Source organism: Sander lucioperca, chromosome 15, assembly GCF_008315115.2.
Source record: "Sander lucioperca isolate FBNREF2018 chromosome 15, SLUC_FBN_1.2, whole genome shotgun sequence".
Lineage (NCBI taxonomy): Eukaryota > Metazoa > Chordata > Actinopteri > Perciformes > Percidae > Sander > Sander lucioperca.
Window position 1 is genome coordinate 21,715,800 of NC_050187.1, and position 27,339 is coordinate 21,743,138.

Below are 27,339 nucleotides of genomic sequence, written 5' to 3' on the forward strand. Positions count from 1 at the left end.
AAAAACTGCAGAGCCCAAAAACACACACACACACACACACACACACACACACACACACACACACACACACACACACACACACACACACACACACACACACACACACACACACACCACTCACATGTACACAAAGCAGCACACAAGCATACGCACACTTCAGCTAGCAAATCCATCATCTTTATTTCTTCCCCAATGTGCTCATATTTTTCTTGTGGCTGCACCATGCTCACAAAAATATTTATTCTTGGTTTTTTTTTCTTTCTTGAGGAAACACAAAAGAAATCACACCTTTCTTTCTCCCTGGATCATGCCAAAATAATCAATGCTTTCCAGAGAGGGACTTGTGGGGCGACATGCGTGGAGGGAAGGCAGAAGGATGCAGACATAGCTCCAGGGCTCTGGTTGTAGATAATAAGTGAGGAGCAGTCCTTGGGTATGTTTTACAGCTATCAAGACTCATCATATTTGACATGCATTCTGGTGTTTACACAGTTTCCTCCGTAAAATCCTCTCCAGCTATAGAAGGGAACAGGGTGCAGGGAGCACACACAACGCAGCACGTACACACACAGAAGTGCTTAGAAAAGAGGAGCCAGTTGTTGCCTTTGCTTTCTCTCTCTCTCTCTCTCTCCCTCTTTTCTCCATGTCCCATCTCTTATCCACGGCACAATTGGCGGCGTTAGCACCTGTCAGCTGACTGACTTCTTGTTCCCGGTGGCTTATGAAAAAATCATGGCTGCTGGGCTTCAGAGGCTGCTTTCCCATCAATATGAATTCACCATGGTCTTCATGCAACATTAGGCCAGGCCCTGTTTTCATACAGCAAGCCACACGCTCCTTCGTCTGAAATACACAAGAGGAAATGAAATGAGTAAATAGTCCTTTTAGAATGTTGCATTCAATCATGGGTGGAACCAAGTCGCCTATGAAAGAGACCAGTATACTTGGCTCTTAAAAGCACATTTGCTTTCCATCCCCAGATATTATGGCACTGTGCTCTGTGTATCTTATTAGTGTGTCCTGTTTTACTGGAAATGAACAGTACAATTCTCAGTGAAGCTCTGCCATGGTTGTCTCCCATTGTGATACTCATTTCCACATTTAGATGGGTAACTCTATTTATTTGCTTTTGGTTTTAGCGCTAAAGCAGTATGTCATGTGGCATGTATGAGGATTATGCAGAATTGAATGAACCAAAGCACCCTCTGCAAAAATGACATTGGATGGATATTTGCAGCTCTCAGTTATGTGCTGAAATATCATGTTCATTTTTACTCATATAAAGAAAATACAGTAAGGCAGGCGCCTAAACATACACAACTGTTTGTCTGTATAGTAATTTCTCAAAATCAGGGGTTCCCCAAGTCCACAAGATCATACAACACAAGCTGACTTTAAGGAGTTGCAAGAAAAATATGTTTAATTTTTTGACTTTCTTTCGTATGTTTGATTATATCTTTTGAGATATCTTACAGTTACATCTGCATCTTTAAAGCTATAGTGCATAGTTTCTGTCGCCCCCATGAGACATTCTAAGTAATGACAACAAAACTGTCAGAGCATCCACATGATCGCGCACCCCCCTCACCTCTCCTCCACACAGTTGCTAGTAGCCAAGGAGGACACGGAGGATTAAAAAAACATGATAGTCTTCAGAAGAGGATATTATCTTCACTTGAGTTTCTGTGTGCGAAAGTCACCGGACGACACTAGTTTCTGAACATAGCCGTACTGACAAATACACAGAGAGAGTTGTTTGGAGCTGATATTCTTAATTAGCTTTGTATCAACTAATTTCGCAATGGCTTGAATATAACGGACGTTCGTTAATATAAAAAAGTTACACACTAAAGCTTTAAACTTCTTAAAAATATTCGGAAAAGGTAAAATCACTCTTCAATTTAACTACTCAGAAGGCATAGGCATGCACCATGTGATTAATAAGGCTGGGTATTGTTTGTAATTTATTTTGTTATAAAAGTTCCAATACAATACCTGAGTTTTGGTACTGATACCAAAATGACACCATACTTTGAGTAATACAAACCTATATTTAATTTAACAAAAGGAGCCAAACTTCTCTAATGTCTAAACACAAGCAGCTAAACAAGAACTTCACCTAAATAAATTAGTCTAAAACTGGCAACACTTTGACATGATCAAAGAATAAGTCAACATCATCATGAATCAGACCAGACATTTGAAGCTTTCGGTACTTAACATTTTTCAATACTCATTGCTACATCGGTACCAAAAGAGCATTGAGGTTCGCTACAAAGGCTTAGTCATGAGGGGTTGCAAGTTACAGTATCGGTTTGCATTAAGGGGTTTGAGCAAAAGCGTAAACAACTGCTCTAAATAACCTGCCACAGCCAAACAGTAAAACGATCAAAATTACTCTGAACTGCTGATCTCAACCAGCTTATACAAAATACTGACTCATTTGGCCTTCATTTTACATCTGCTCTGCTTGGACCTGCTGCAAACCCTCTGCTTTCCTTCATCCCTCTATCTCATAGCCTTTAAAACATACTGAAAGTCAATTAACTACACCACTTCTTCTTGACATCATCGTGCTAATACAAGCTGCTCTTGACCTTATGTTTGTGTGTCTTGAGCGGATGGGAGCACCATGCTTCTCCCTGATTGGATTAACTTCAGATGTGGTCTGTGTCTGGGTCTATTACAGAGGCTGTGTTGTGATTCCGAACCCCAAGCCCAATCCCCCCCCCCCCCCACACACACACACACACACAGCCCCACCCCTCTCCTCCTTTACACTTCCCTGAAGGCCTTCTCTCCCAACACGCCATCTCCCAACACCCCACACATGTAGAATTGTCTCACACACACACACACACACACACACACACACACACACACACACACACACACACACACACACACACATATGCATCTGGTCATGTCTCCAAACAGTCATATTTCATGTGTCTCCTGCACAGTGATGGAATGCCTAAAGAAACTGTCCACCCAACCACATCCTCCATCTCTCTCTGTTCCCTTTTTCCGAGTCCAAAGGGGTCATCTCAGACAGAGGGCTTATAATCAACTCAATTAAGCGAGTCTGATTGCCATGGCAAATTGGTCTGGGTTATAACATTATCATTAGCGCCTCAAGTGCAGTCGCAATTAGGACTATCAGGAAAGGAGGATAAAGTGACTCGGACAGGAACTGAGGCAAATATTATGTTTTGTCTTGTGGAGATGAGCAAATAAAAATGTGACTTTCACAAAACATGAGAGGAAGTACATTGTTATTTACTGTAGTATTGCTACGAAAACAGAAAATTTTTCCTCTGAAACTGACTGACAACCACTGTGAGGTGTTGTGGGAGCAGCTTTACTGTGTACACAATGATATTGCTGGGAGACCTGCTGGCTTTAAAACCAGTGGTTCACCCTGTAATTGTTTCTGAGGATGTGACATTTGTCTCTTTTTGTGGCTTGCTCAAGGTGTCAACACCTTTCATATAGCCAAGATTTTTTCACTGTGGCTCACGTGCCCCGAAGCAGCCTGTTTGATCTTTTTGAGGACTGTCAACTTATTGTGTGACTCCATGGAAATTGAATTATGTATTTATTTACACGCCAGGTTAATAGAATAGATGCCTAGGTGATTTGAAAGTCAAACAACCACACCTGCCATTCATTTCTGTTTTTCCTTTTTCTGAAGCAGATCCTCTGTTTTGTTCTGTATGGCTTGAATACACAAAGAGAGGATGATAATGAATTGAATAGCTTATCCTCAACATTCACGCTCCAAAATACACTGCCGTTTAATACAGCAGCGATAAATCCAGATTTCCATGATTGAAAAGCAGTTTTGGGGAATATTTTGCTATATCCTCATCTACATTCTGCAACTCTCCAAGTGGCCTACATAAACTGATGCTCTTCGTGTGCATGCGTGTGTGTCAAGAAACACTTGTTAGGGTCTTGCAGAGCAGCGCAGTAGCCCGGATTGAGTAAAATCAGTGTCAATGCATCTTTAATAGTTTGAGTTGGTGCGTGTGTACATGTGTGAGCCTCTTCCGGAAGCTTTAAACAGACTTGTCATGTTGGGATACGCTGCTGTCAAACGTCGGACAAATCTGAGGATGTCAATTGAATGCCGAGAAATGTCTGTCAGTCGTCTTGACGTTGGTCTCTCCATTGTGATTAGCATCACTTAATATTCATGCGTGCTTATCTGCCTGCTGAGACGGTGCCAAACTGACTGCTGTTATTAGAGTGCATCACAAGCAGTCTCCCCGTGATAAACACATAGAGGATGTAACAGCCATGTGGCATTACAAGCATGTCAATATGTGCCGCTCTGTGTACTCTGTGATGGTGTCACAGGTCAATTCAACAAGAGGAAAGTGATATTACTTCCCAGACAGGGGAGTGAAGGCCTGGCTCTCTTTGTGCCACAAGCCTGTGTGTGCATAGAAAAGAATGTGGATTAGCTAAACAACACTGCCACTTGGTGTTCACATTTAGGTACTACGCACCAAAATAAAGGGAAGTGCAGTTTCAGTGCACAAGTGCTGAAAGGCCTAAAAGTTTTATGTATTTTTTTGTGCACTTATTTTGGGAGTTTTGTGTTTCTAGATAATGCTTGAAAATCAAATACAGACCAGCACATAAGTTTTAAGAGGGCCTGGTTGGATTTCTTCTTCTTCTTTCTTGCAATATTTAAAAGCCCTTTTTAAATGTAACTACAGTGTCTTCCTTCCCACGCACTAAATGCATCAAAACAGGAACCTCTTGAATTATTTTGTTTCATATTAGCAGTTGTATGTGTCAGTTTTGTTTTCTTGTTTCTCTACCACATAGTTTTTTTCTACATCTGAGAGAGTGTGTGTGAATGTGCATCATTGTGGCACTCTGACAGTCACGGCCGGGAGGAGGAACAGTGGTGTGCTCGCTGCAGATGGCAGCACACATTTTTTCATTCCTTAAACAGACACAAAAAGCAGCTGAGGGACCAGGGCCTGTCTGTAGAATGTGCTGGGGAAGAGTAGGTACTTGGCACAAGTAGCAGAAACAATTAGCGTCACATAAGCAGAGGCCTGAAGCAGCTGGAGAGAGAGAGAGGGATGGTGGAAAAACACGGCATCTCATTTTCACCAAGAGGACCTTAGCAGAACTTTGTGCACACTCTAAGAGATCCCCTTCCTTTCCTCGTCACAACTCAAACACTTTTTTTTTAGAGACAGTTCATGTCATGGCTCATTTAATTGATGCGTTCTTGTCGGCGGCGTGCTTTTGTTTGTATCTGTGCATTCTTAATTAGGGAATAGACAGAGGAAGCTCTGTGTCCTTGGAGAGACCTCACATCCCACTCACATCCCCAAAATCCCTTTTTGAACATTCCTGGCTACCATCTTCCCCGTTCCCATTTTGAAGTTGCAAGACAAGATGATCCAAAGTGTGGCTCATGAAAACACTCCACCAGCTCTGCAAAAACATTGTGCTCATTAACCTTAATTAAAACCAAATAAAATGTTAAATGTTAAAAATCAATCACTTTTGAAAGAAGGAAGTACTATAGCACCTCAAAACATGGTTTCAATTCTTAAAGAATAGGTTTGGATTTTTTAAAGTCCTTCTAAATGCATTACTCATATACCCACATACATGAGTTGCTAGGCTCTGCTTTAATGTCAGTATCACCACTCCAGTTATTTCTGTGGCTCCTCTTTGTCACAGTTGCTGGTAATGTGACAGGATAAAGTGCCCATGTTGACCTCTCCCTCTGTAGCTGTGTGTCCAGTATATCAAACATAAGCAGTGTGTGTCCAGTATATCAAAACATAAGCAGTGTCAACAAGAGCATAGCTGCTATCATAAATGGTACAATGAATATGTCTAACAGTGAGCACAAGCAAAGAAGACTCATCAAAGAAGCTATACTCACTGATTTCGGTTACACAGCAACATCTATCTACAGTCTGCTAACATTAGCTACATCATGCTACCTGCCTAGTCAAGACTTCCTTTTGCATTAGAACACACACACTCACACTGCACATACTAGTTCAGTGTGCCGATGTGCTAATCGGCACAATGACTATTATCCCCCATACTTATTCTGCCACATTTTTGTCAAGCTACTAGTCACAGAGCGTTGCCAACACATGCAAACAAAATACATCAAAACATGTGTAATGATCGGGCATGGTGTGCTATGACTTTTTTTTTTTAAGAGATTTGCTGCGTGGTTTTCACAAAATCTGCAAAAAAACGCCACAAAATTTCCCATAGACTTTAATGGGAAATCTTTGGGAAATTGCTTAATATAGCTCAAAACAACCCCTCTTTGGAGCCATATTGTATCGCTATACTTTAATGTAGAAAAATAATTAAAAGTTTAAACCGAAGACAAGACTTTGGCCTTTATTGGGCTGAATGGGCATTCTGATATCAAGCACGGTTTCTACCAAATCACAGTTTATATATCATCCAGTTTTCAGACCGTTTCAGATTTTCCAATGTGTGTGTATGGGGACAGAACGTTGAGAGCCAGAGGGCAGGACAGAGGGTAAAGCTGTAGTACGATTCTCGGAAATTTTTCCAAACAAATTGCTCTCTCTACAGTTTTCACTCTTCATACATGAGAGAGAGAGAGAGAGAGAGAGAGAGAGAGAGAGAGAGAGAGAGAGAGAGAAGGAGTAATAAAATACAAAGCAGATATTTTCTCTCCGTGTTGGCAGCATTGAATGTAAATATTAAAGGGGTGGTTCAGAATTTTGGACATAGGACCTCATTTCCAAGTTAGCCAGTGTGTTATTTATCAGTGGAGACCGTTTTCAACACTTTTCATCCAGTCCTTCCAGTTGCAGAGTTCGCTGGTGCTAGGCTAACTCAAGTCAACAGTATCTGCTAGCCTGCCACTAAAAACAGTCTTATCCACTCCACAGTACACCCAAAGCAAATAAATTATAACGCCAGAATATCGATGTAAATGTCTGTGTTGATAGAATCATGTTAGAAATAAAACTACCCTTGCATCTCAATGATCGCATTACATTTTGAGGGACTAGTTTCTCAGCAGCGGCGGAATTTTACTTCGCTCCGGTTAGTAGCCTAGTACTGTGCCGAAAAGTAAACAGAGAAGCGCACTAGAGTCGGGACACCTAGTAGTAGCCTAGCTAGTACATTGGTATTGAAGCATTGGATTGGAAACTAAGGACTTAAAAATAAACCAAACAGATGGGCACCACAAAGTTTTCACAAATTTCCACTGGGAGATCCAAAAAGGAACCGTGGCTTCTTGCTGCTGGCTTGGACATCAAGGCGGAGACTCAACTCAAGTGGCGAATTTGTAGTGATCATTTTAGACCAGACGACTTTGAAAACCCCCGCAATCTAAAGGACCACAACTCACTGACAACAAATGCGGTTCCATCCGTCTTTCCAGATGCACCAACAGCTACTGATGAACAGGTAATAACCTTTGGTGGGCTGCTCTAGCTAATAAAGCTAGCCCCTTTCATAACGTTAGCCTAGCTGCTACTGATAGATTGAGATTAGTTAGTGGAGATAACGTTACAGTTCAATGCAACGTTAGCTAACGGTATAGCTACACTCTTGGTAGATACCTGGCTGGGCTAACCGCTAACTTTAGGTAATTGCTGACAGAAAAGTCATGTAAGCTCGGACAGTTTACATGCAAATTGCAGCGGCAGGTAAATAAACTTGTGTGATTGTCATGGAAACTGGCTTTCTCAGTAGCCTAGGTAATATCACTCCGCCGCTGCTGTAGCCTATGCTACCAACTACAGGGAACAAAGTATAACTATTGCAATGCAATGCAAGGGTAGTTTTATTCCTAACATTATTCTAATTCATTTGCCTTGGGTGTACTGTGGAGTGGTTAAGACTGTTTTTAGTGGCAGGCTAGCAGATACTGTTGACTTGCGCTAGCCTAGCACCAGCGAACTCTGCAACTGGAAGGACTGGATGAAAAGTGTTGAAAACGGTCTCCACTGATAAATAACACACTGGCTAACTTGGAAATGAGGTCTTATGTCCAAAATTCTGAACCACCCCTTTAAAGGGAAACACTAACATGAATTTTTTTTGACAATCTCAAATACTAACACACCTCGAATTGGTGGAGAAAGCACCACTTTCTGCTTACAGTTAACCTCGGGACAGTTACTTTTATACCCATGTAGGAATGGGAGATATGGATAAACTCTTCTATTACAGAATATGTAACTTTATATCACAACATTGTTAGTAGTGATGATCACTTCCATGCTTGCTGCTGTGATATCTTACTGATTTACTGTGGAAGACAGTCCTGCTCGCACAAATAACCACCTACGTTTCTCTATTGGCACTATGTCCTTTTCAGTTTGTCTTTGTAGAGGGCTTTAAGTGTGGTTCTCACACTCTTTCAGAGATCCATCTGCACTGTTGGCTATCAGAATCTGACAAAATGTAACAGTCCATGCTGAACACTGCAATAAGACACACTCAGTACTGTTGATTAGCAATGATGACTCCATTAAGTGTTAATGGAGGCAAGAGCGATTAAGGGTTTTCTCCAGATTTCTGCTTAATATAGCCGTTGAAATACACAGTAAATGACTACAAGATCACACCCACAAAAGGCAGCTAAAAAGTAGGCAAACACATTCAGAAGATTGCTCTGTCATGTGCTGATGTTAGAAGGGATACAGCTACAGCTATGGTTGATGTTAGAAGGGATACAGCTACAGCTATGGTTGATGTTAGAAGGGATACAGCTATGGTTAATGTTAGAAGGGATACTGCTGATCTTAGAAGGGATACAGCTACAGCTATGGTTGCTGTTAGAAGGGATACAGCTACAGCAATGGTTGATGTTAGAAGGGATACAGCTATGGTTAATGTCAGAAGGGATACAGCTACAGCAACGGTTGATGTTAGAAGGAATACAGCTATAGTTGATGGTAGAAGGGATACAGCTACAGCTAGCACACCCCGGTCTATCTGCCTCACTCCCCCCATGTTAGATGGGATACAGCTGATGTTAGAAGAAGTACAGCTACAGCTATGGTTGACATTAGAAGGGATACAGCTCTAGTTGATATTAGAAGGGATACAGCTACAGCTATGGTTGATGTTAGAAGGGATATAGCTATGGTTAATGTTAGAAGGGATACAGCTACAGCAACGGTTGATGTTAGAAGGGATACAGCTCTGGTTGATGTTCAAAGTGATACAGCTACAGCTATGGTTGATGTTAGAAGGGATACAGCTATGGTTGATGTTAGAAGGGATACAGCTATGGTTAATGTTAGAAGGGATACAGCTACAGCTGTGGTTGATGTTAGAAGGGATACACCTACAGCTATGGTTGATGTTAGAAGGGATACAGCTATGGTTGATGTTAGAAGGGATACAGCTACAGCTATGGTTGATGTTAGAAAGGATACAGCTACAGCTATGGTTGATGTTAGAAGGGATACAGCTACAGCTATGGTTAATGTTAGAAGGGATACAGCTACAGCTATGGTTGATGTTAGAAAGGATACAGCTATGGTTAATGTTAGAAGGGATACAGCTACAGCTATCGTTGATGTTAGAAGGGATACAGCTACAGCTATGGTTGATGTTAGAAGGGATACAGCTATGGTTAATGTTAGAAGGGATACAGCTACAGCTATTTTTGATGTTAGAATTCAATTCAATTTTATTTACTTTATTTAGTATCAAATCATAACAAGAGTTATCTCGAGACATTTTACAGATAGAGTAGGTCTAGACCACACTCTATAATTTACAAAGCCCCAACAATTCCAATAGTTCCCCCAAGAGCAAGCATTAGCAGTGGCTATTGCGACAGTGGCGAGGAAAAACTCCCTTTTAGGAAGAAACCTCGTTGATGTTAGAAGGGATACACCTATAGTTGATGTTAGAAGGGATACACCTATAGTTGATGTTAGAAGGGATACATCTACAGCAACGGTTGATGTTAGAAGGGATACAGCTACAGCTATGGTTGATGTTAGAAGGGATACAGCTATGGTTGATGTTAGAAGGGATACAGCTACAGCTATGGTTGATGTTAGAAAGGATACAGCTACAGCTATGGTTGATGTTAGAAGGGATACAGCTACAGCTATGGTTAATGTTAGAAGGGATACAGCTACAGCTATGGTTGATGTTAGAAAGGATACAGCTATGGTTAATGTTAGAAGGGATACAGCTACAGCTATCGTTGATGTTAGAAGGGATACAGCTACAGCTATGGTTGATGTTAGAAGGGATACAGCTATGGTTAATGTTAGAAGGGATACAGCTACAGCTATTTTTGATGTTAGAATTCAATTCAATTTTATTTAGTTTATTTATTTAGTATCAAATCATAACAAGAGTTATCTCGAGACATTTTACAGATAGAGTAGGTCTAGACCACACTCTATAATTTACAAAGCCCCAACAATTCCAATAGTTCCCCCAAGAGCAAGCATTAGCAGTGGCTATTGCGACAGTGGCGAGGAAAAACTCCCTTTTAGGAAGAAACCTCGTTGATGTTAGAAGGGATACACCTATAGTTGATGTTAGAAGGGATACATCTACAGCAACAGTTGATGTTAGAAGGGATACAGCTACAGCTGTGGGTGATGTAAGAAGGGATACAGCTATGGTTAATGTTAGAAGGGATACAGCTACAGCAACGGTTGATGTTAGAAGGGCTACAGCTATAATTGATGTTAGAAGGGATACAGCTACAGCTAGCACACCCCGGTCTGTCTGTCTCACTCCCCCCCATGTTAGATGGGATACAGCTGATGTTAGAAGGGATACAGCTATGGTCGGTGTTAGAAGGGATACAGCTACAGCTATGGTTGACGTTAGAAGGGATACATATAATACCTAAGTCCTGGTGTGGTGGTGCCAGTTGTTGCAGACGGTGTGTGATTAGCGTGAAAATGGATGCTGAGGAGGTGAAACGGAGGCTGGCCTCTGGAGGACTTATTTTCTTTGTTCCAACTGCACAAATCACTTTAGCAACACGTACTGCCACAGGAGAAAAAGAAAAGGAGGGGACGAGAAGAGAAGAGGAAGAAAGGCAGAGGAGAGGAGATGAAGAAAGGAGAATAGGTGTTATTTGTCAGCTAACATGATGTCATGATGGACTAACTGACCAACTGACTGACTCCTAACTGACTTCAGGCCTCAACATCAACAGCTGTTTTCACAGAGAAGACTCTAGCACACCTTAGATAGTCCTGCTTCTAACTCAAAAACCCTAACTCCTATCACTTAATGTTTAAAGGTACAAATTTTTTGAGTGAACAAATGTTTCCACCAAATGTCAAACCCAGAGAAATCTGTTATTTTATTTCTGACACGGGACATTTCCTTTAGTTGCCTGTCAGTGGCGTCATATAACCTTTCACCCTCTAGTTACTCGTAACTTCCATCATCAAAACACGGGCACCTAGATGATACTTTCAAGAGTAATTGTAAATCATACAATGTCATAGAAAAAAATACTCATTGTCACAAGTTGCAGGGAATGGAGGACCCAAATGCAGAGAGCAGGCGGAAGTTTGTTGCTTGAGGATTTATTTCACAAACAAAACTGAAGTACATTCCAAAAGAGTCCAGAAAGCAACAGGCAAAAACTAATTCCAGAACAATAGAACAGGATCTCAAAAACTGGAACTAAGAGACAGAAGGTAGACTCCATGCACAAACACTCACAGAACACACAGCAACAGAATACAATGACCTGGCAACAGACAAGGGACTCACAAAGACTAAATACACTAGGTAATGAGGAAACAAGGGACAGCAGAAACAACAGGTGAAACACATAAGACAATCACAAGGGTGGGAAAACTAAAGACAGGAAGTAAAACCAGACAAAACCAGACAGAAAACCAGACTACCAAAATAAAACAGGAAACAGAACATATACAGAAACATACAACCATGACACTCATAACGGTAATACTGCTTTTTCTGCCACAAGGGATCATTTTGTGATTAATTACATGCCACTTTGCAACACAGTAATACAGAAGAGATCTTATTTATTGATACATATCAATATCGATCCAGCTTAACGTTACTACAGTGTGCTGGTTGACAAGTAGCTAACATTAATGCTAATACTTGGTAGATAACATAGGGTTACAACATTGTTCAACACGCTCATACAGTTATTAGTAGTATGATTGTTTTGACCACCGATAAAAGCAGCACTGGCTAACCCACGAATGAGTTTATCAGTAACGTTAACGTTAGCCTATATATAGATGACTAATCTAATGCTAATTTAGCCAGCTAGCACACCCCGGTCTGTCTGCCTCACTCCCCTGGCGCAAATAGACTTCATTCAGGATGAGAGCTGATAACAGTCCCGGTGCGGGACAAGGAATATCTAGTTACCGTTAGCCCCTAGCCAGCCAACAGCCAGCCACTATCATTACAGCAATCCGTACCCGGCCACCACTTAACTCCATTGCCGGGTGCTTACGACGCTAATGGCAGTTTAATGAAGTGTAGGGAAACGGACCATATCAGATAGCCTCGTGAGACCGTCCTGATCTCGCGAGCTCCAGTTTTCCACTCGCAGATCAGTCTGGCATCTTGAGACAGAGAAAATTTGGAGCCGTTCGCCAAACGACTGACCAATCAACGTTGGTTTTGAGGCGGGTTTAGGTGTGACGCAACGAGAAGCGACTGTTCAATCTAAACAACAAGGCAGCTTCCACGGATGAGATGAGCGTAGCCATCGCGCAAGTTTTATCCGAATTAGAAAGTATTCCTTCATTGAAAGAAGAGCAAAAAACGGCACTGGAGGCTTTTCTCGGAGGAAAAGATGTTTTTGCTCTTCTTCCAAATGGTTTCGGCAAGAGTTTGATATATCGTTGATCTGATTGGTTGATTTGGTCGTCTATCACCAACATAGGTGGTGATAGACAGATGGTTTATCCAATCAGCTAACCAGTATTTCGCACCTTCCCAAAAGTTCTCCAACGGAAAGTTCCGAGATGGATATGCCGAGCAAAATCAAAGCAATCCATCTGGCGGAGTCAGGTTACATATCAGAGGCATCCGAGTCAGAACAGCGGCCATCCATAACGTTAGCTACGTCTCCGTTAGTGCTACTGGTGTTCGTGCTGAAAATCTCCTCCCTGCCGAATTTCTCCCCCCTTCACGTTTAGCTGTCTTTACAGTTAGAAAATTAACCTGATAAAAGGTGGGTTAAGCACTGAAGATCGGGTTCGGTCGGGTTTGGGTTCAGTCGGGTTCGGGCAAAGATTTTCAGCTCTAACTGAAGATCGGGTTCGGTTGGGTTTCGGCCGGGTTGGTAGTCACTACTATAATACAATATAAACATGGACTTAATTAATGTAATATCAATTTGAATATTGCACTGCACAATATCAGTTATGAGCATTCAAAACTCTTTATAATTTATAATTACTTAAGTTTAATATCTAAGTCATTACCAGCATACATCATTGTACCTTATACCACTAATTAAACATGAGATAACAGCCATTATGATGACTCCTCAATGCAAAATTAGGAAGAATTGTATGTAGGCTATGCATGGCCCCGCTAATATTTGCAATAGCCACTTTGGTGATAGTACAAATACATTACAGTAAAGTTAAATAATACATTCCCAGAATATTAAAGTTTAACTTTATCTCATGAAATGTATAATACTTAAAGACATGGTTAAGTTTTTACCAACTCTCTTTTTTTTTTAAAATGATTAACAAAATAACTTATTATACAAAATATACAAAATACAGCTAACACCATGACAAAGACAATATTGAGGTAAATGCTAGGTTAATATAAGTATAGGTATAGAATTGCACTACACATCATTGTTGGTTTTCATTTGGCCAATTGTTCATCTATTTGACAACCCAAGTGATGACAACATCAGCTAATGAAAAGTGATGTCTGATTCTTTTTCTTTCAGAAAACACACGGCAGCTCTTCAGGACTCCAGTTGAGACAGCAGCTTGTTTCTTTCTCCAGAAAGTAGGCCATACATTACAAGGCTTGAGGTAACGTTTTAAAATAAGATTAAATCACAACTACGTGCTTGGCATTTAACTTTTAACATTTTACTATTACCATAGGTAAAATGAGGTTACTGTTAATATTTTTAAGAGTGCATGGATAAATGTATACAAAACTAAGTAGCTTTTTTGAGTTATTGACTGAATTAAAATACAATTGATTCTCGCTGCTTTAATATAGTCATTACTGATGTCTTTCCTTTTGTGTACTTTCAGAGATAGAAGATGACTGCCAGGGGGAGCCAGGCATTGTGACAATGACAATGCTATAACAATTATTTATTATAAATACATAATTTAACTGTAATTCCTTGTGGTTGAGTTTGTTTTCTCTGAGATCGCTAACATTTTTCCCACATCATCCCTGGTTTTTAGTAGCCTTTTGCCAGACCTAGACCAATTTTTTTACAATACTTTAGGTGGTACATTTTTCTCCAGCAGTGCAAAAACATATTCTCAATTTTCAAAGTATAGAAGTGGTACTAAGTTGTACTATGGTCTTGACCTGTATGCATTTGTGGTGTCTTGTAAGCCCATCCATCCATTCCCTATTGCTAAACAATTGTATTATCTCTCTCTCTCAGTGACAGTGTGACCTATGTACATCAAAACAGCTACTGCTATTACTGCTTAGCTAGTGTTATTCGGATGTGCACCAAGTATTAGGCACACTCTCAAAATTTATTGCGGAATTTTCTAGTTTAAGTTGAAACCATTTTTTTTTTTTTATTATTATTATTTTTTACATCTAAGCAAGATAAAAGTCTTCATGGGCTTCTGTACACTCACAAACAATAGCTGTAATGACTGGGAGCACAGTGATGAGTTCTTAAAATGATGGCATTCTTGTTTATTGGAAAAATTCAAATCATTATTCAAATTAATTCACTCTAATCATACTGTACAACATCCCAGAGGACTGCGATTGAAAATAAATAAACAAATTAGTAAACCATTCTACCACTAAGAAGCAGTGTTGTACAGCAGTGATTAAACTATTGGTGACATTACTTCAGCAATGGACTGTAAAGTGTTAATAATAATAATAATAAATCAGGCATGTCTGAAACCCAAACACATCAGAATTTTTTTCATAATGATTTGTGTACTCACCCGCTGCCAGTGTAAAAGTATAGACGTCAGAAATGTGGGACAGTTTTTGGTTATAGTCTGAAGCTTACAGTGGCAAGAAAAAGTATGCGAACCTTTTGGAATTTCATGGTTTTCTGAATAAATTTGTCATAAAATGTCATCTGATCTTCATCTAAGTCAAGGGTATTGACAAACATAATGTGTCTAAAATAATAACACAACATTTTTTTGATCTTTCATGTCTTTGAGAACTACCAAAAAAAAAACTCATAGTGCTTGTGGAAAACGTATGTGAACCCTTGAGTTAATGACCTCAAAAAAGCTAAATGGAGTCAGATTTTAGCACACCTGGAGTCTCGTTAAGATAATGAGTTTGGAGGTGTGGACTACAGCTACTTTGACTGATAAAAACCCCTCAAACTTTTGGAGTTTGCTACAGTTAGGCAAACAATCTACAAATGGAGACACTTTGGGACTGTTGCTACTCTACCAAGAAGTGGGCGCCCAGTCAAAATGACACCAAGAGCATAACAAAGACTCATCAATGAGATCAAGAAACAATCCCGAATGACAGCCAAAGATTTGACGGCATCATTGGAACTGGCTAACATCTCTGTTCATGAGTCTACAATACGTAAAACATTGAACAAGCAGGGTATCTACGGCAGGACACCACGAAGGAAACCACTTCTTACTAAAAAGAACATTGCTGCACGCCTACAGTTTGCAAAAGAGCACATTGACACTCCACAGTGGTATTGGCAAAATGTTTTGTGGACTGATGAAACTAAGATTGAACTATTTGGAAATATCACACAGCACTATATCTGGCGTAGAAACGGCACGGCATATCATCATGAAAACATCATCCCAACTGTAAAGTATGGTGGAGGAAACCTCATGATTTGGGCCTGCTTTGCTGCATCAGGGCTTGGCCAGCTTGGAATCATTGAGGGGAAGATGAATTCCCAAGTATATCAGACAATTCTTCAGGACAATGTGAGAATGTCTGTATGTCAGCTGAAACTGTTTAGAAGGTGGGTGATGCAACAGGACAACGACCCAAAACACCGGAGCAAGTCCACAACAGAATGGCTTCAGAAAAATAAAATCCACCTTTTGGAGTGGCCAAGTTAGAGCCCAGACCTCAACCCAATAAAGATGCTATGAATTGACTTGAAGAGGGCCATACACATGAGACATCCAAAGAATATGACAGAGCTAAAGCAGGTCTGCCAGGAAGAATTGGCTAAGATTCCTCCTCAACGATGTGCAGGTCTGATCCACAGCTACAGGAAGCGCCTGGTTGAGGTTATTGCTGCCGGGGGGCGGTCAACCAGTTATTAATTCTAAGGGTTCACTTGCTTTTTCCACTGCCATTTTGAATGTTGAATGAGTTCAATAAAGACATGAAAGGTCAGAATTTATTATTTTAGACACTGTTTGTCAAAACCCTTGACTCAGATGAAGATCAGATCACATTTTATGACAAATTTATTCAGAAAACAATGAAATTCCAAAAGGTTCACATACTTTTTCTTGCCACTGTATATGAACACAGAAAGAGAGTATTGCTTCCAAAAGCTGAAAACAATTTAAAACATTTAGATAGTACCTTTCATGGTTTTTTAGTCACACAGGAATTTATATAGTGAGGAAAGTGTCGTCTTGTGAAATACACAAAAGTTCACATTTCACAAATGAATTGAAGTGATATACAGTGCTGAGAACAACAAACAGAAAAACAGTCCGAAGTGTACTGAATTGCAAAATAACTGACTATCTGCAGTATTTTGAGATTCATAGCTTCAGCAAATAAAAAGAACAAACTCGTCTAAACTATTGGGTCAGTGTTGGTGCCTTTTTATAAAGGAGACCTTTGTCCTGGGACTCTACTGTGGACTGTCTACTGTGACTGTTAATGATTTAATCTCATATATGTTTAAAGTAATACATTATTATCACTAACTTGTTGATATGGTTGTCTATCTTACAAAATACCCCTGCTTTTGCAATACACCTGAAAAATCAACTAGTTGAGCCTCCCTCTCAAAGGTTAAGCAAACAGACGGTACTGTACAAATAGGACTGACACAGACGCATTCAGTGGATTTACATTAAAGCTGTTCAACCTTTCTTTAACAAAGCCCAGAGGCCAGAACATAATGGCTACAGGTATCAAAATATTTGTTTGCATTGGACTTGCTCTTGTACTCACAGGTATGAGATGGCGGTGCTGTGTATAATCTGGCATGTGACAGATTTCTGGGATTGGTGGTAACGGTAGCTGCTGTTCTGTTTCTCGCCGGTCAGGTGTGGGAAAGTCTGCCTTTATTGGGAAGAGCCACAGCGAAGGGAAGGACAATCCTGTGCTGCAGTATGTTGTTAACAACTCACTGAGGGAGCACCCAGTCCTCACCAAACTCAGACTGGTAAGAGAACCAACAAGCCCTCGTACACTAGTGTCTCATGCTGAGATATTGATTTCATAACATTAGAAACTTTTCTTATTGTAATTCCCTTGTTACTTGTTTTAGCAAGACACCCCTGCATTGTTCACAGGTGTTTCAGTACGATGCTGCTCGGCCTCTAAACATGTCAACCAAAAGATCACGTTACATCCAAGTTGTTATCTTTAAATTTGTTTCCTCTGAAATTCAGTTCAGGATTATTTTGATCACCTTTAACTTAGCATGGACAGGTGCCTGTCGACATTGATCAGCATGCTAAAGCCACCAGCAGGTTATTTACGTCAGACGACAGCCAGTTGGTCATCCGGAGCTCCAGGCTAAAAACTAAAGATGATATGTGGATTTTGATGAAGTTGTTTTGCTTCTAAACTTTGGATCAAACTTTGGAACTGAATACTGATGGCACAACTGCTTAGAACTGCACATGTTCAGTTTGTGTTGTGTATTACATTTAAATTATATTATCTTCACCTACTATATAAGTACAATACAGTTATAATAATAAAGAATACATAAATCACTGTATATTATTTCAGTCTCTGAGCAATACCATTTTAGACCACTAGAGGGAGGCACAGTGTCAGAAGAACACTACACAACTAAAAAGTATCAAGAAATGTTTATCCATTTATTCAGACAATATAATGATATAAATGTTTTGATATTTTCATTACAGAGAACCCTTGAAGACCCCTGGAACATAATGATGGTTGCCAGTGAACAAGCCCAGTTTATGGCAAATCTAATTAGACTGATAAATGCAACAAAAGCTATTGAAATTGGTGAGATTATGAGAGATCAAATAGAAGACTTTGGAAGCAAAAATGGGCCATAATAATAGGATTTTTAAAAGCAACTGCATACCTGATTGTACAATCAAACCACTGCTGAAAGGTAAAAGAAATTCAGCACTAAAATATTTTACTCTGAAAGCCATATTTCTGATTATAATTGACAAAACATTTTATTTAGAATTTTGGTATGAGACTTTAACTGCTCCAATTTGAGCAGCTGCATTTTGTAATTGTATTATTAGGTCTGAAAATGGCCAGTTGAGTTAAATATGGTGTTTTCAAAAGGTTATTTAAAAGCTTTGAACTGCACAACCTGAAATAGCTGGGAATTTTAAATAGAGGAATACAAACCACATTAATTTTGATAGATGCTGTTTCACTGCTATGAATTTAGCGGTGTTCAAATTTCAACAGTAAGTATTGATTCAATTTTATATTATAAATAGGTATTCGGTTGCTTATCCATACACAGCTTTTCTTTGCTTTCTTATAGAGGACACTCTTATCTTTTAATCATCTTTAAAGGAGTGAAAATCTGATTCTGATGTGATTCAGTTATATCATTATATTTATTCTGCAGGAATGTACACAGGGTACAACACACTGAGCATGGCTTTGGCCATGCCAGAGAATGGAAGTGTGGTAGCTTGTGAAATAGAGGACACCTACGTGGACATTGCCAAACCGTTTTTTAAAGAGGTGAGATAATTTCTTTCTGAACAGCATGGCTTAAGTTGTCTACACAATATAAAAGAAAATACTGTATCAAATTAGGATTTGTTCATTAAACCTTTCATCTTAACACAGTACAGGTTGCATTACACAACCTGGCACTTGTGTAACATTTTAATTTAGCATTTTGCAAGTTTAGTAAGATTGATTGGTGCTTCTGTCAGAGCAAAATTGTGCAGCAGACAGCACACTGTACATCCTGCACCATCAACCTTCTGTCAGTATGTCTTCACTAAATGCTGCCGGCTGGAAAGTAAAAAAAGGTGTCTGCTCAGGAAACTGTGGCACGTAAAGATGCAGAGCCAAGCAGTGAAATCAATTCCTGTTTTAGCCTTCCCTAACATTCTCTTTAAAAAACAATTAAAGATCCTTGCACAACTCTCATACAGTTTAACCTTTTCTCTAGGCTGGAATTGAAAATAAGATAGATGTACGCCATCAAATAGCCATGAAGACACTAAGTAAGTGCTTTTATAAATCTCAGTCATGCTTTCTGATAAAGATGGACTCTGTTATTCTTGCATTTTTAATTTTTCATCTCTGTTTCATCAGATGACCTGATTGCAGCCGGGGAAGCTGGAACATATGACTTTGTGTTCATCGACGCTGATAAATTCAACTATGACAGATACTACGAGAAGTCCCTTGAGCTCATACGAACAGGGGGAATCATCGCGATTGACAATGTAAGTACACTTTACACAAGCAGGATCTGTCATGCTGTGTTAAGAGGTGTACAGCATGTTTGGACTGTGAACAGAATGAAACAGCAGTGTCGTTACTGTTTTCAAAGGTGCTGTGGAGCGGAAAGGTACTGAATCCTGCTCCCAATGACCTCACATCCCAGGCTCTGGATGGCCTCAATAAGAAGCTACACAAGGACCAGAGGATTGATCTGAGCATGCTCATTATGGGCGACGGGCTATCCATTGTCATTAAACGCTAAATGGTGCATTCGTTTTGATATTAAATATAAATGTGTAGCAGTACTACATTGCCTTCTGTACTTTTTTGTCAGCTAAAACAATCACCCGTTGAATGTCTTTTCTACAGCAGATTAAAAATTACAATTTCCTCCCAGAAATCATAAAAGAGCAATAAATAAAACAAATATACAGTTTCATTAAAATGTTATCATTCCAAAATCAACAAATACCACTGTGCTACAGCTCAGGAACAGATAAACATAAAAAATAAAATAGTGATTTTCTTTGTAACAGAACATGAAACATCTCATTTTGTTTTAAGGCTGATATGATTGGCTCTATTTGTAGCTACATTACACTGGGGCCACAGCAGCTCACACATCAAAGTAACACAATTATGCAAGTGGAATAAAGCCAGGGGAAAAATAAAGTCAAGCTCTTTATAGTGAGATGAACACAGCATCCTTTATTTGTGTATCTGGTTTTACTGCTTTACTAAGTCTCTTAAATTGCTGTTTTCATATGCATAACACTTTTTTATTAGATTTTAGAGCTAGGTTTGAAATGGTAAAACATTAACTACAGCTCAAATGTAAAACATTATTGCTCTAGTACTAGCTGAAGGCAAGCAGGACTCTCCTTTCTTTAGAGATGTCTGCAGAGCACAACCAAGAGGGACATTGTTCAAGTCTACACTGGCCTGAGGTGTTGCTGATAAAATAGCAACAAAAACAAAAAACACAATTTTATGATATCAATGAACATGTAATAAGAGTCACATTACACATACAAACACAAATACACAAATAATAGGTTATACTAAGTTTATGTCTAGTCTTTTGGCCTTAATATCATTATTTCATGAGTTTGAGAGGAAAATTACAGTCTATGTGTTGGTATTAAATTAAAACACAAAACAGTGGTGGGAGAAGTACTCAGATCATTTAAGTAAAAGTAGGAATACTACAGTGTAGAAATATTTGTTTTATAAGTAAAAGTCACAAACAGGTTGAGCATCCGAGAATATATTGCTGTGGTAGAGGTATACTCATTATGTGGAAATACTACAGTGTAGGATTATTCCTTTACATGTAAATGTCATGCATACTAAATGCTACACAAAACAGAAGTATCATCAGCCAGATGTAGGTCTTCTTAAAGTAGATGTATGTGGAGTAAAAATAGATGTAGGCTGTAGATAGTTTTTCTGTCCAAAATGTAGTGGAGTAGAAGTCTAAAGTAAAATCAAATTTAAACACTGAAGAACAAGTACCTCAATATTGTACCTAAGAACTTGAGTACATGTAGGCTGCTTACATTTCCAGTTAGATTCCACCACTGAAAACAAATACCGATAATGACGCTGAAGAGGGATTTTTGAGGAGAGAAAAATGAACAATCCAGTTACTTGATTTCAAGCTTTTCCTCTGGATCTAGATGGCAATCTGATGCTAACACAATACTATGAAAGGTGTGAGTTGAAATCTGTTAGTTAACTAGTTAGTGCCTGTAAAGGACGGGCAAGTGGCGTGTAAATGACGTCACCTGCTAAAAGCAGTAAAGCAGGTTGATCGTGAAACTGTGGACTGCTATTAATTAAGGAGTTTAACACCAACGTAAACGCTGTGATACACATAATAATAATAATAATAATAATAATAATAATAATAATAATAATAATAATAGTAATGCACAGAGGTTCATTGTTTTGGGACTGACTGACATCTACAGCCAGTTAATCACCACGTCATTGCTGTCTGCGACAAATCGTAGAGTAAGCTCTTATTACACCATCAGCTGATGCTACACCTTTTCAGCACCGCGGACAGCTCCGTTCTGCATGCCGAGCGGATGGAGACGGTTATAAAAAGCCCGCATGGAGCGTCTCTGCATCGGATATTCACCACGACAGCCTGAGTCACAGCATGGATAACCGATTCCTCTTCCCGCACAGAAACACTCAAGATGAGTATTTACAGTACAAGCCAAAACGTTCGGCATTAGATGCCAGCGTCGTGCCCACGGGCATGAATTTGACTAAATCTGGGCAGTTTAATGAGAAAGAATTGATGCATGGCTTGAACGATCGTCTTGCAGGATTCATAGAGAAGGTGCACCATCTGGAGTACCAGAATCAACTGCTGGAGAGAGAAATCGGGGAGATCAGAGGTAAAGCGAAACCCGCATCTGGTCTGGAGAAAGAGTATGGACCAGAGCTCAGGAAACTGAGACAGCTGGTTCAGGACATTACTCATCAGAAGCATCAGATTGAAATCGAACATCAGAATCTAGAGGAAGAAGTGTCCAACCTGAGAAGACAACATGAACAGGAGGCGCGTAGCAGATCGGATGCAGAGAGCAACATTGTGCTCCTCAACAAGGACATCAATGACGCGTATCAGGCTAAACTACAGCTGGACAAGAAAGCACAGGCTCTCGTGGATGAAATCCACTTCCTGAAGAGAAACCATGAGGCCGAGGTGTCAGAGATGTCTGACCAAATCCAGGGCGCGCAGGTGACTGTCAAGGCGCATGAATTTGGCAACCCTAGCGTCACTGCGGCACTACGGGACATCAGGGCACAACTGGAAGGACACACCGTGTCCGACGTCCAGCAAATGGGAGAAACTTTCCGATCTCAGTTTGCAAGATTAACGGAGGCAGCTGAGAGCAAGAGAGCTGCGTTAAAAGCGACCCAGCAAGAGATCCAGGAGCACAGGAGGCGCCTGCAGGCCAAGAACATCGAACTGGACTGCGCTAAAGGCACCAGGGAAGCGCTGGAGAAGCAACTTCATGACGTTGAGGATCGCCACAAGGAAGAAATGATTCATTACCAGGTGAGACTGGGAGTTTTTGTAAGACCACGGTTTAATAAAGCTGTGTTCAGTGTTCAGATGGTGTCCAGTAACAGATGTTCTCTCCTCTGTTTCTCCAGAACACAATCAAAGAACTTGAAAATGAGCTCATAAATTGCAAATTCGATATGTCTGGTTACCTGCGGGAATACCAGGACCTGTTAAATGTGAAGATGGCTTTGGATGTGGAGATACTGTCTTACAGGTAAGGTGCGCTGAATCCTTTAAGGTAAAAATAGTAAAAGAATGACAGCACTCGTTGTTATTATCAATGATTAAAAATCATCTTCGTTTTTCTTAATCATCTTCATCCATTAAGAATGCTGCATGTAGGCTACAATACAAATAAACAAAGTGCAGTGTCTAATGCAAACAATCACAATGTTACACTATGGGTATCACTGAAATTCTCAACAATAATAATATATAATTACCTTGCATTTTCTTGAGAGAAATCAAATATGACAACAAAGCAAAAAACGAATCTACAACTCTTACACAAAGTCTCTAAATTGTATTTGTTATAAGGCCAACACCATTTAGTAGGTTTTTGCACCTGTCTCAAATATTTATCATTAATGAGGATTAAAATGAATTCCGTATTGAAATCTGTGTCTCCTGTTTTGCAGGAAACTTCTCTGCGGTGAGGAGGCTCGGCTATCCGCAATGTCAGACAGCCACGTCTCCCTGCCCTACATCTACCACCAGTCCCCCGTTTACACCCTGCCCTGCCTCAGCCGCCCGGGAGGCTCGCACAGACGAGCTGAGCCCCAGTACAAGTTCGTAGAGGAGATCATAACGGAGACCACCAGGGAAATTGAGATGTCAGAGTTTGAAGAGACAGGATCAGAGGAGACAGAGGTGGGAAAAGATGAGCAGGAGTGTGCCAAAAGAGATAGAGGGGGCAGTGAGGAAGAAAATGATAATAAAGACAGTCGAGAGGACGAAGGTGAGCAGATGTCTGATAGTGAGCAGAATCAAGTAGCATCAGTAGGAAATTTAGTGAACGGAGGTGATGATGGCAGTCCTGATGAGGTGGATGATAGTGAAAAAGGACAAAAAGGTAAAGAAGAGTCAGATGATGGCAGTCCTGGTGAGGTGGATGATAGTGAAAAAGGACAAAAGGGTAAAGAAGAGTCAGATGAGGCTGAAGCAGCTGGCAATGAAAGGGACAGTGACATAGATACAAATACTCAAAGCAAAGTTTTGAGTGAGAGCCTTGATGAGGAAGGAAATGGACATCAAAAAGTAGCTGAAAACGCAATAGAAGAGAAAGAAGCTCCAGTGACAATGGCAGCAGTTGAGAAAGATCTCTCTTCAAAACCAGATGAGTTAAAGCCAGAGGTCCCTGTGGAGGATGAACTTTTGAAAAAATCTGATGACGGTAAAAACGGAGATGCTGAGAAAGATAGTTTTATCTCAGCTCAAGTGAAGAAGCCTGTTGACGAGACCTCGGCCCAAGTGTCTAAAGAATCAGACGAAACTCAAGAGCTAAGCAGTGTTCAAGTGCAAGACAAAGTTCCTGCTTTAGAAATAACTAATTTTACAGGAGAGACAAAAAGCACTCTGTCCGTAGAGACAGAGGAGCTTTCAGAAAAGGCTCAAGTATCACTCAAGAGTGAGGAAAAGGAGAACAGTCATAAAGAGCCAAAGGAAATCAGTAAATCTGAAGCTGCAAAAGATGAGGTTAAAGTAGCAAAAGGCATTCAAGATGCTAGACATGATAGATATACAGGTAAAGATAAAGAGTCTTCTCTTATATCTGATGTGAAAAGTCTTCCTGAGGAGAATGATCAAAAGCCAAACAGTGGGGAAAAACCCCAAACAGTCCAAACTGTCTTACCAAGGGAAAAGACAACTGTCAATGCAGAAATCAAAGAGCTGCATCAGGGGCCACCAGAAGGAAGCCAGGATCAGAAATCAAAGCTGTCTGAAGTTTCAGAGAAAATAAAGGATCCTCAAGGTAAAACTGAGAAGGTGGAGAGTAGTAAGTCAGAGAAATAAGAGGGAAGTGCAGTAAAAGCCAAACAGAGGGAATATCTGCAGAGGTATAGGAAGTGAGGATAAGACATTTCCACCTTAAATTTAATGAGACAGCAGCTGAGATGCATTTACATAAATATACATATCAGGGATGGTGAAGCTGAAAATAGTAAATGGCTTAACTAATGCAGATGCAAATTCAAAGAATAAGCTGAGCCAAGCAAAGAGAAGGAAGCTGTAATTTCTCTTCAGAATGACCATTTGAAAAGGAGAGAGCACGATTCTTTTAATGTTCGCAAACAGCTTTGCCTTTGATCGTTTGACTCACCACTTAACTCATGTAATCATGGATGTAAAAGATGCAGTTACATTTAAAATTGTTACTTTGCAATCTGTTTTGCTTTGGTATGTGCTGACAAATAAATGCAATACCCAAAAGAAATCCTCTGAATATTTTTGCTGGCCACCACACCAAATACCATTGTGGATAAATCTCTTATGTTTCTGCAAAGGACAACTCAATATGTCTGCTTACGGTGACATGCTGTTTCTGATTGATCCAGCATAGAGGATTTCCCGTCTTGTTGAGAAACCACTCCACTTACTGCAGTTGTAGATCAATATCAGACCTTTGGATTAATAAAAAAACAATAATTTTACAGTGCCATTCCACACAAAAAATGTACAGTAAATCAAACTTTCTGCTCCCATGTACACAACGTCCAGGCTTCACTCTAGGTGGCTACGGCTTGGCCACTGCAACAAGACTCAAGGACACCATACATAGATGGACAACTGATTTCATCTACCATTTTTCCTGTAACCTTGTAATGTTCAGTTTGTGGGTAAAATAATCAAGTCTTGTAGCTGCAGACATGATGATCTTTGTGCCATTAGAGGGCTGGACAAGTCACTCAGCTGGGCATATAAAAAATGGTGAGCTCATCTCAACTATGACTTCCGTCATTCAAATGTATAAATCTAGAAAAAGGGGTGATGTGTGAGGCATACCACAGGCTAAAAGTAGATCATTGTTCTACTTAAAGGTCCCATGGCATGTACATTTCACTTTATGAGGTTTTTTAACATTAATATGAGTTCCCCCAGCCTGCCTATGGTCCCCCAGTGGCTAGAAATGGCGATAGGTGTAAACCGAGTCCTGGGTATCCTGCTCTGCCTTTGAGAAAATGAAAGCTCAGATGGGCCGATCTGGAATCTGCCCATTATGACGTCATAAGGGGGAAGGTTACCTCCCCTTTCTCTGCTTTACCAGCCCAGAGAATTTGGCCCACCCATGAGAAAGAGAGAGACATCATGGCTTGCAAACAAGAAAAGTGGCAGTTGGTCAAGGCCACACCCCCATCCTCCACCTTGCCCTCTCCTCCTCAATAGCATTTAAAGCTACAGACACAGAAATGGCACATCCTAAGGAAAGCTCATTGTGGGACTGGCTCTAGTGGCTGTGATTCTGCACCAAGGCCGAATTTCAGGAAAGAGACTTCAGATACAGTATTAGGGGACCACTGAGGCCTATATAAAACATCCAAAATGCAGCATGTCATAGGACCTTTAAAACATGACGCAGGTCGTCTCGTTTTCCTTAATTTGTTCCCTCTCTGTATGCATCATCTCTTCTGAAGGTCTCCTTACTACCAATGAAGGACCAATTGCTCACGGTACCTTATTTCTTGTTATTGTTAGATTGTTTATTGTCCAGATCTCATAAACACTTGTTTAACTTGTTTTGCTGCGTTGTAAGAAAATGTCTCAGAAAACTGCTTAAATTGAGGCGTCGCCTCAAATACAGACTGCTGTGCTCTTCCATTATAAAAAACTGGATAGTCTGAATATACAGCCTATAATAGCCTTTATAAAAAGCTTGCAGAATTTTTTTTTAACATGCTTTCACATTTTCTTTTTGGTGTGTGTGTTAGAGCTGGGCAATATATCGATATTGTGTTATGAGACTAGATATCGTCTTAGATTTTGGATATCGTAATATGGCATAAGTGTTGTCTTTTCCTGGTTTTAAAGGCTGCATTACAGTAAAGTGATGTCATTTTCTGAACTTACCAGACTGTTGTAACTGTTATTTGCCTTTACCCACTTAGTCATTATATCCACATTACTGATGATTATTTATCAAAAATCTTATTGTGTAAATATTTTGTGAAAGCACCAATAGTCAACACTACAATATTGGTGTATCGATAGAGGTATTTGGTAAAAAATATTGTGATATTTGATTTTCTCCATATCGCCCAGCCCTAGTGTGCGTAGATGTCAAAACAAAAACTTTACAACAAAAAAATGTAAGAGCTAGAGAAAAGGTTTCTGCTTAAGGTACTTACTGTCAGATTTTTTGGCAAACATAATTCTTGACTAATGCCTACTTGAGTTGTGAGTAGCACTACAATAGCACATAA

General features: G+C 40.0%; 2 protein-coding genes and 1 long non-coding RNA gene across 6 annotated transcripts; all 3 read left to right on the forward strand.

Moving 5' to 3' along the window:
* The first annotated feature begins 584 nt into the window (after positions 1-584).
* On the forward strand, positions 585-14,368 carry LOC116050930. Of its 2 annotated transcripts, XR_004895268.1 has the most exons (4): positions 585-595; positions 3,413-3,414; positions 13,958-14,045; positions 14,277-14,368. It is a non-coding gene; the product is annotated as an uncharacterized LOC116050930 (long non-coding RNA). The 2 variants fall into 2 exon arrangements; XR_004105210.2 differs by lacking the exons at positions 585-595; positions 3,413-3,414 and adding an exon at positions 7,122-7,452.
* Positions 14,369-17,136: 2,768 nt separating this feature from the next.
* comtd1 (catechol-O-methyltransferase domain containing 1) lies at positions 17,137-20,381 on the forward strand. Its single transcript, XM_031306738.2, has 7 exons — positions 17,137-17,372; positions 17,466-17,584; positions 18,300-18,405; positions 18,998-19,116; positions 19,556-19,610; positions 19,702-19,835; positions 19,943-20,381. Exons 1-7 carry the CDS (start codon positions 17,318-17,320, stop codon positions 20,093-20,095), a joined length of 741 nt encoding a protein of 246 aa, XP_031162598.1. The 5' UTR covers positions 17,137-17,317; the 3' UTR covers positions 20,096-20,381.
* A 1,447-nt stretch (positions 20,382-21,828) lies between these two features.
* LOC116054965 (neurofilament medium polypeptide) lies at positions 21,829-25,355 on the forward strand. 3 transcript variants are annotated; one of them, XM_035992174.1, is made up of 5 exons: positions 21,830-22,912; positions 23,011-23,135; positions 23,560-23,965; positions 24,029-24,682; positions 24,758-25,355. In XM_035992174.1, exons 1-5 carry the CDS (start codon positions 22,001-22,003, stop codon positions 24,932-24,934), a joined length of 2,274 nt encoding a protein of 757 aa, XP_035848067.1. In that variant the 5' UTR covers positions 21,830-22,000; the 3' UTR covers positions 24,935-25,355. The 3 variants fall into 3 exon arrangements, with proteins under 3 accessions (XP_035848066.1, XP_035848067.1, XP_035848065.1); XM_035992173.1 differs by having other exon boundaries at positions 21,829-22,912; positions 23,560-23,993; positions 24,057-25,355; XM_035992172.1 differs by having other exon boundaries at positions 24,029-25,355.
* Positions 25,356-27,339: the final 1,984 nt, after the last annotated feature.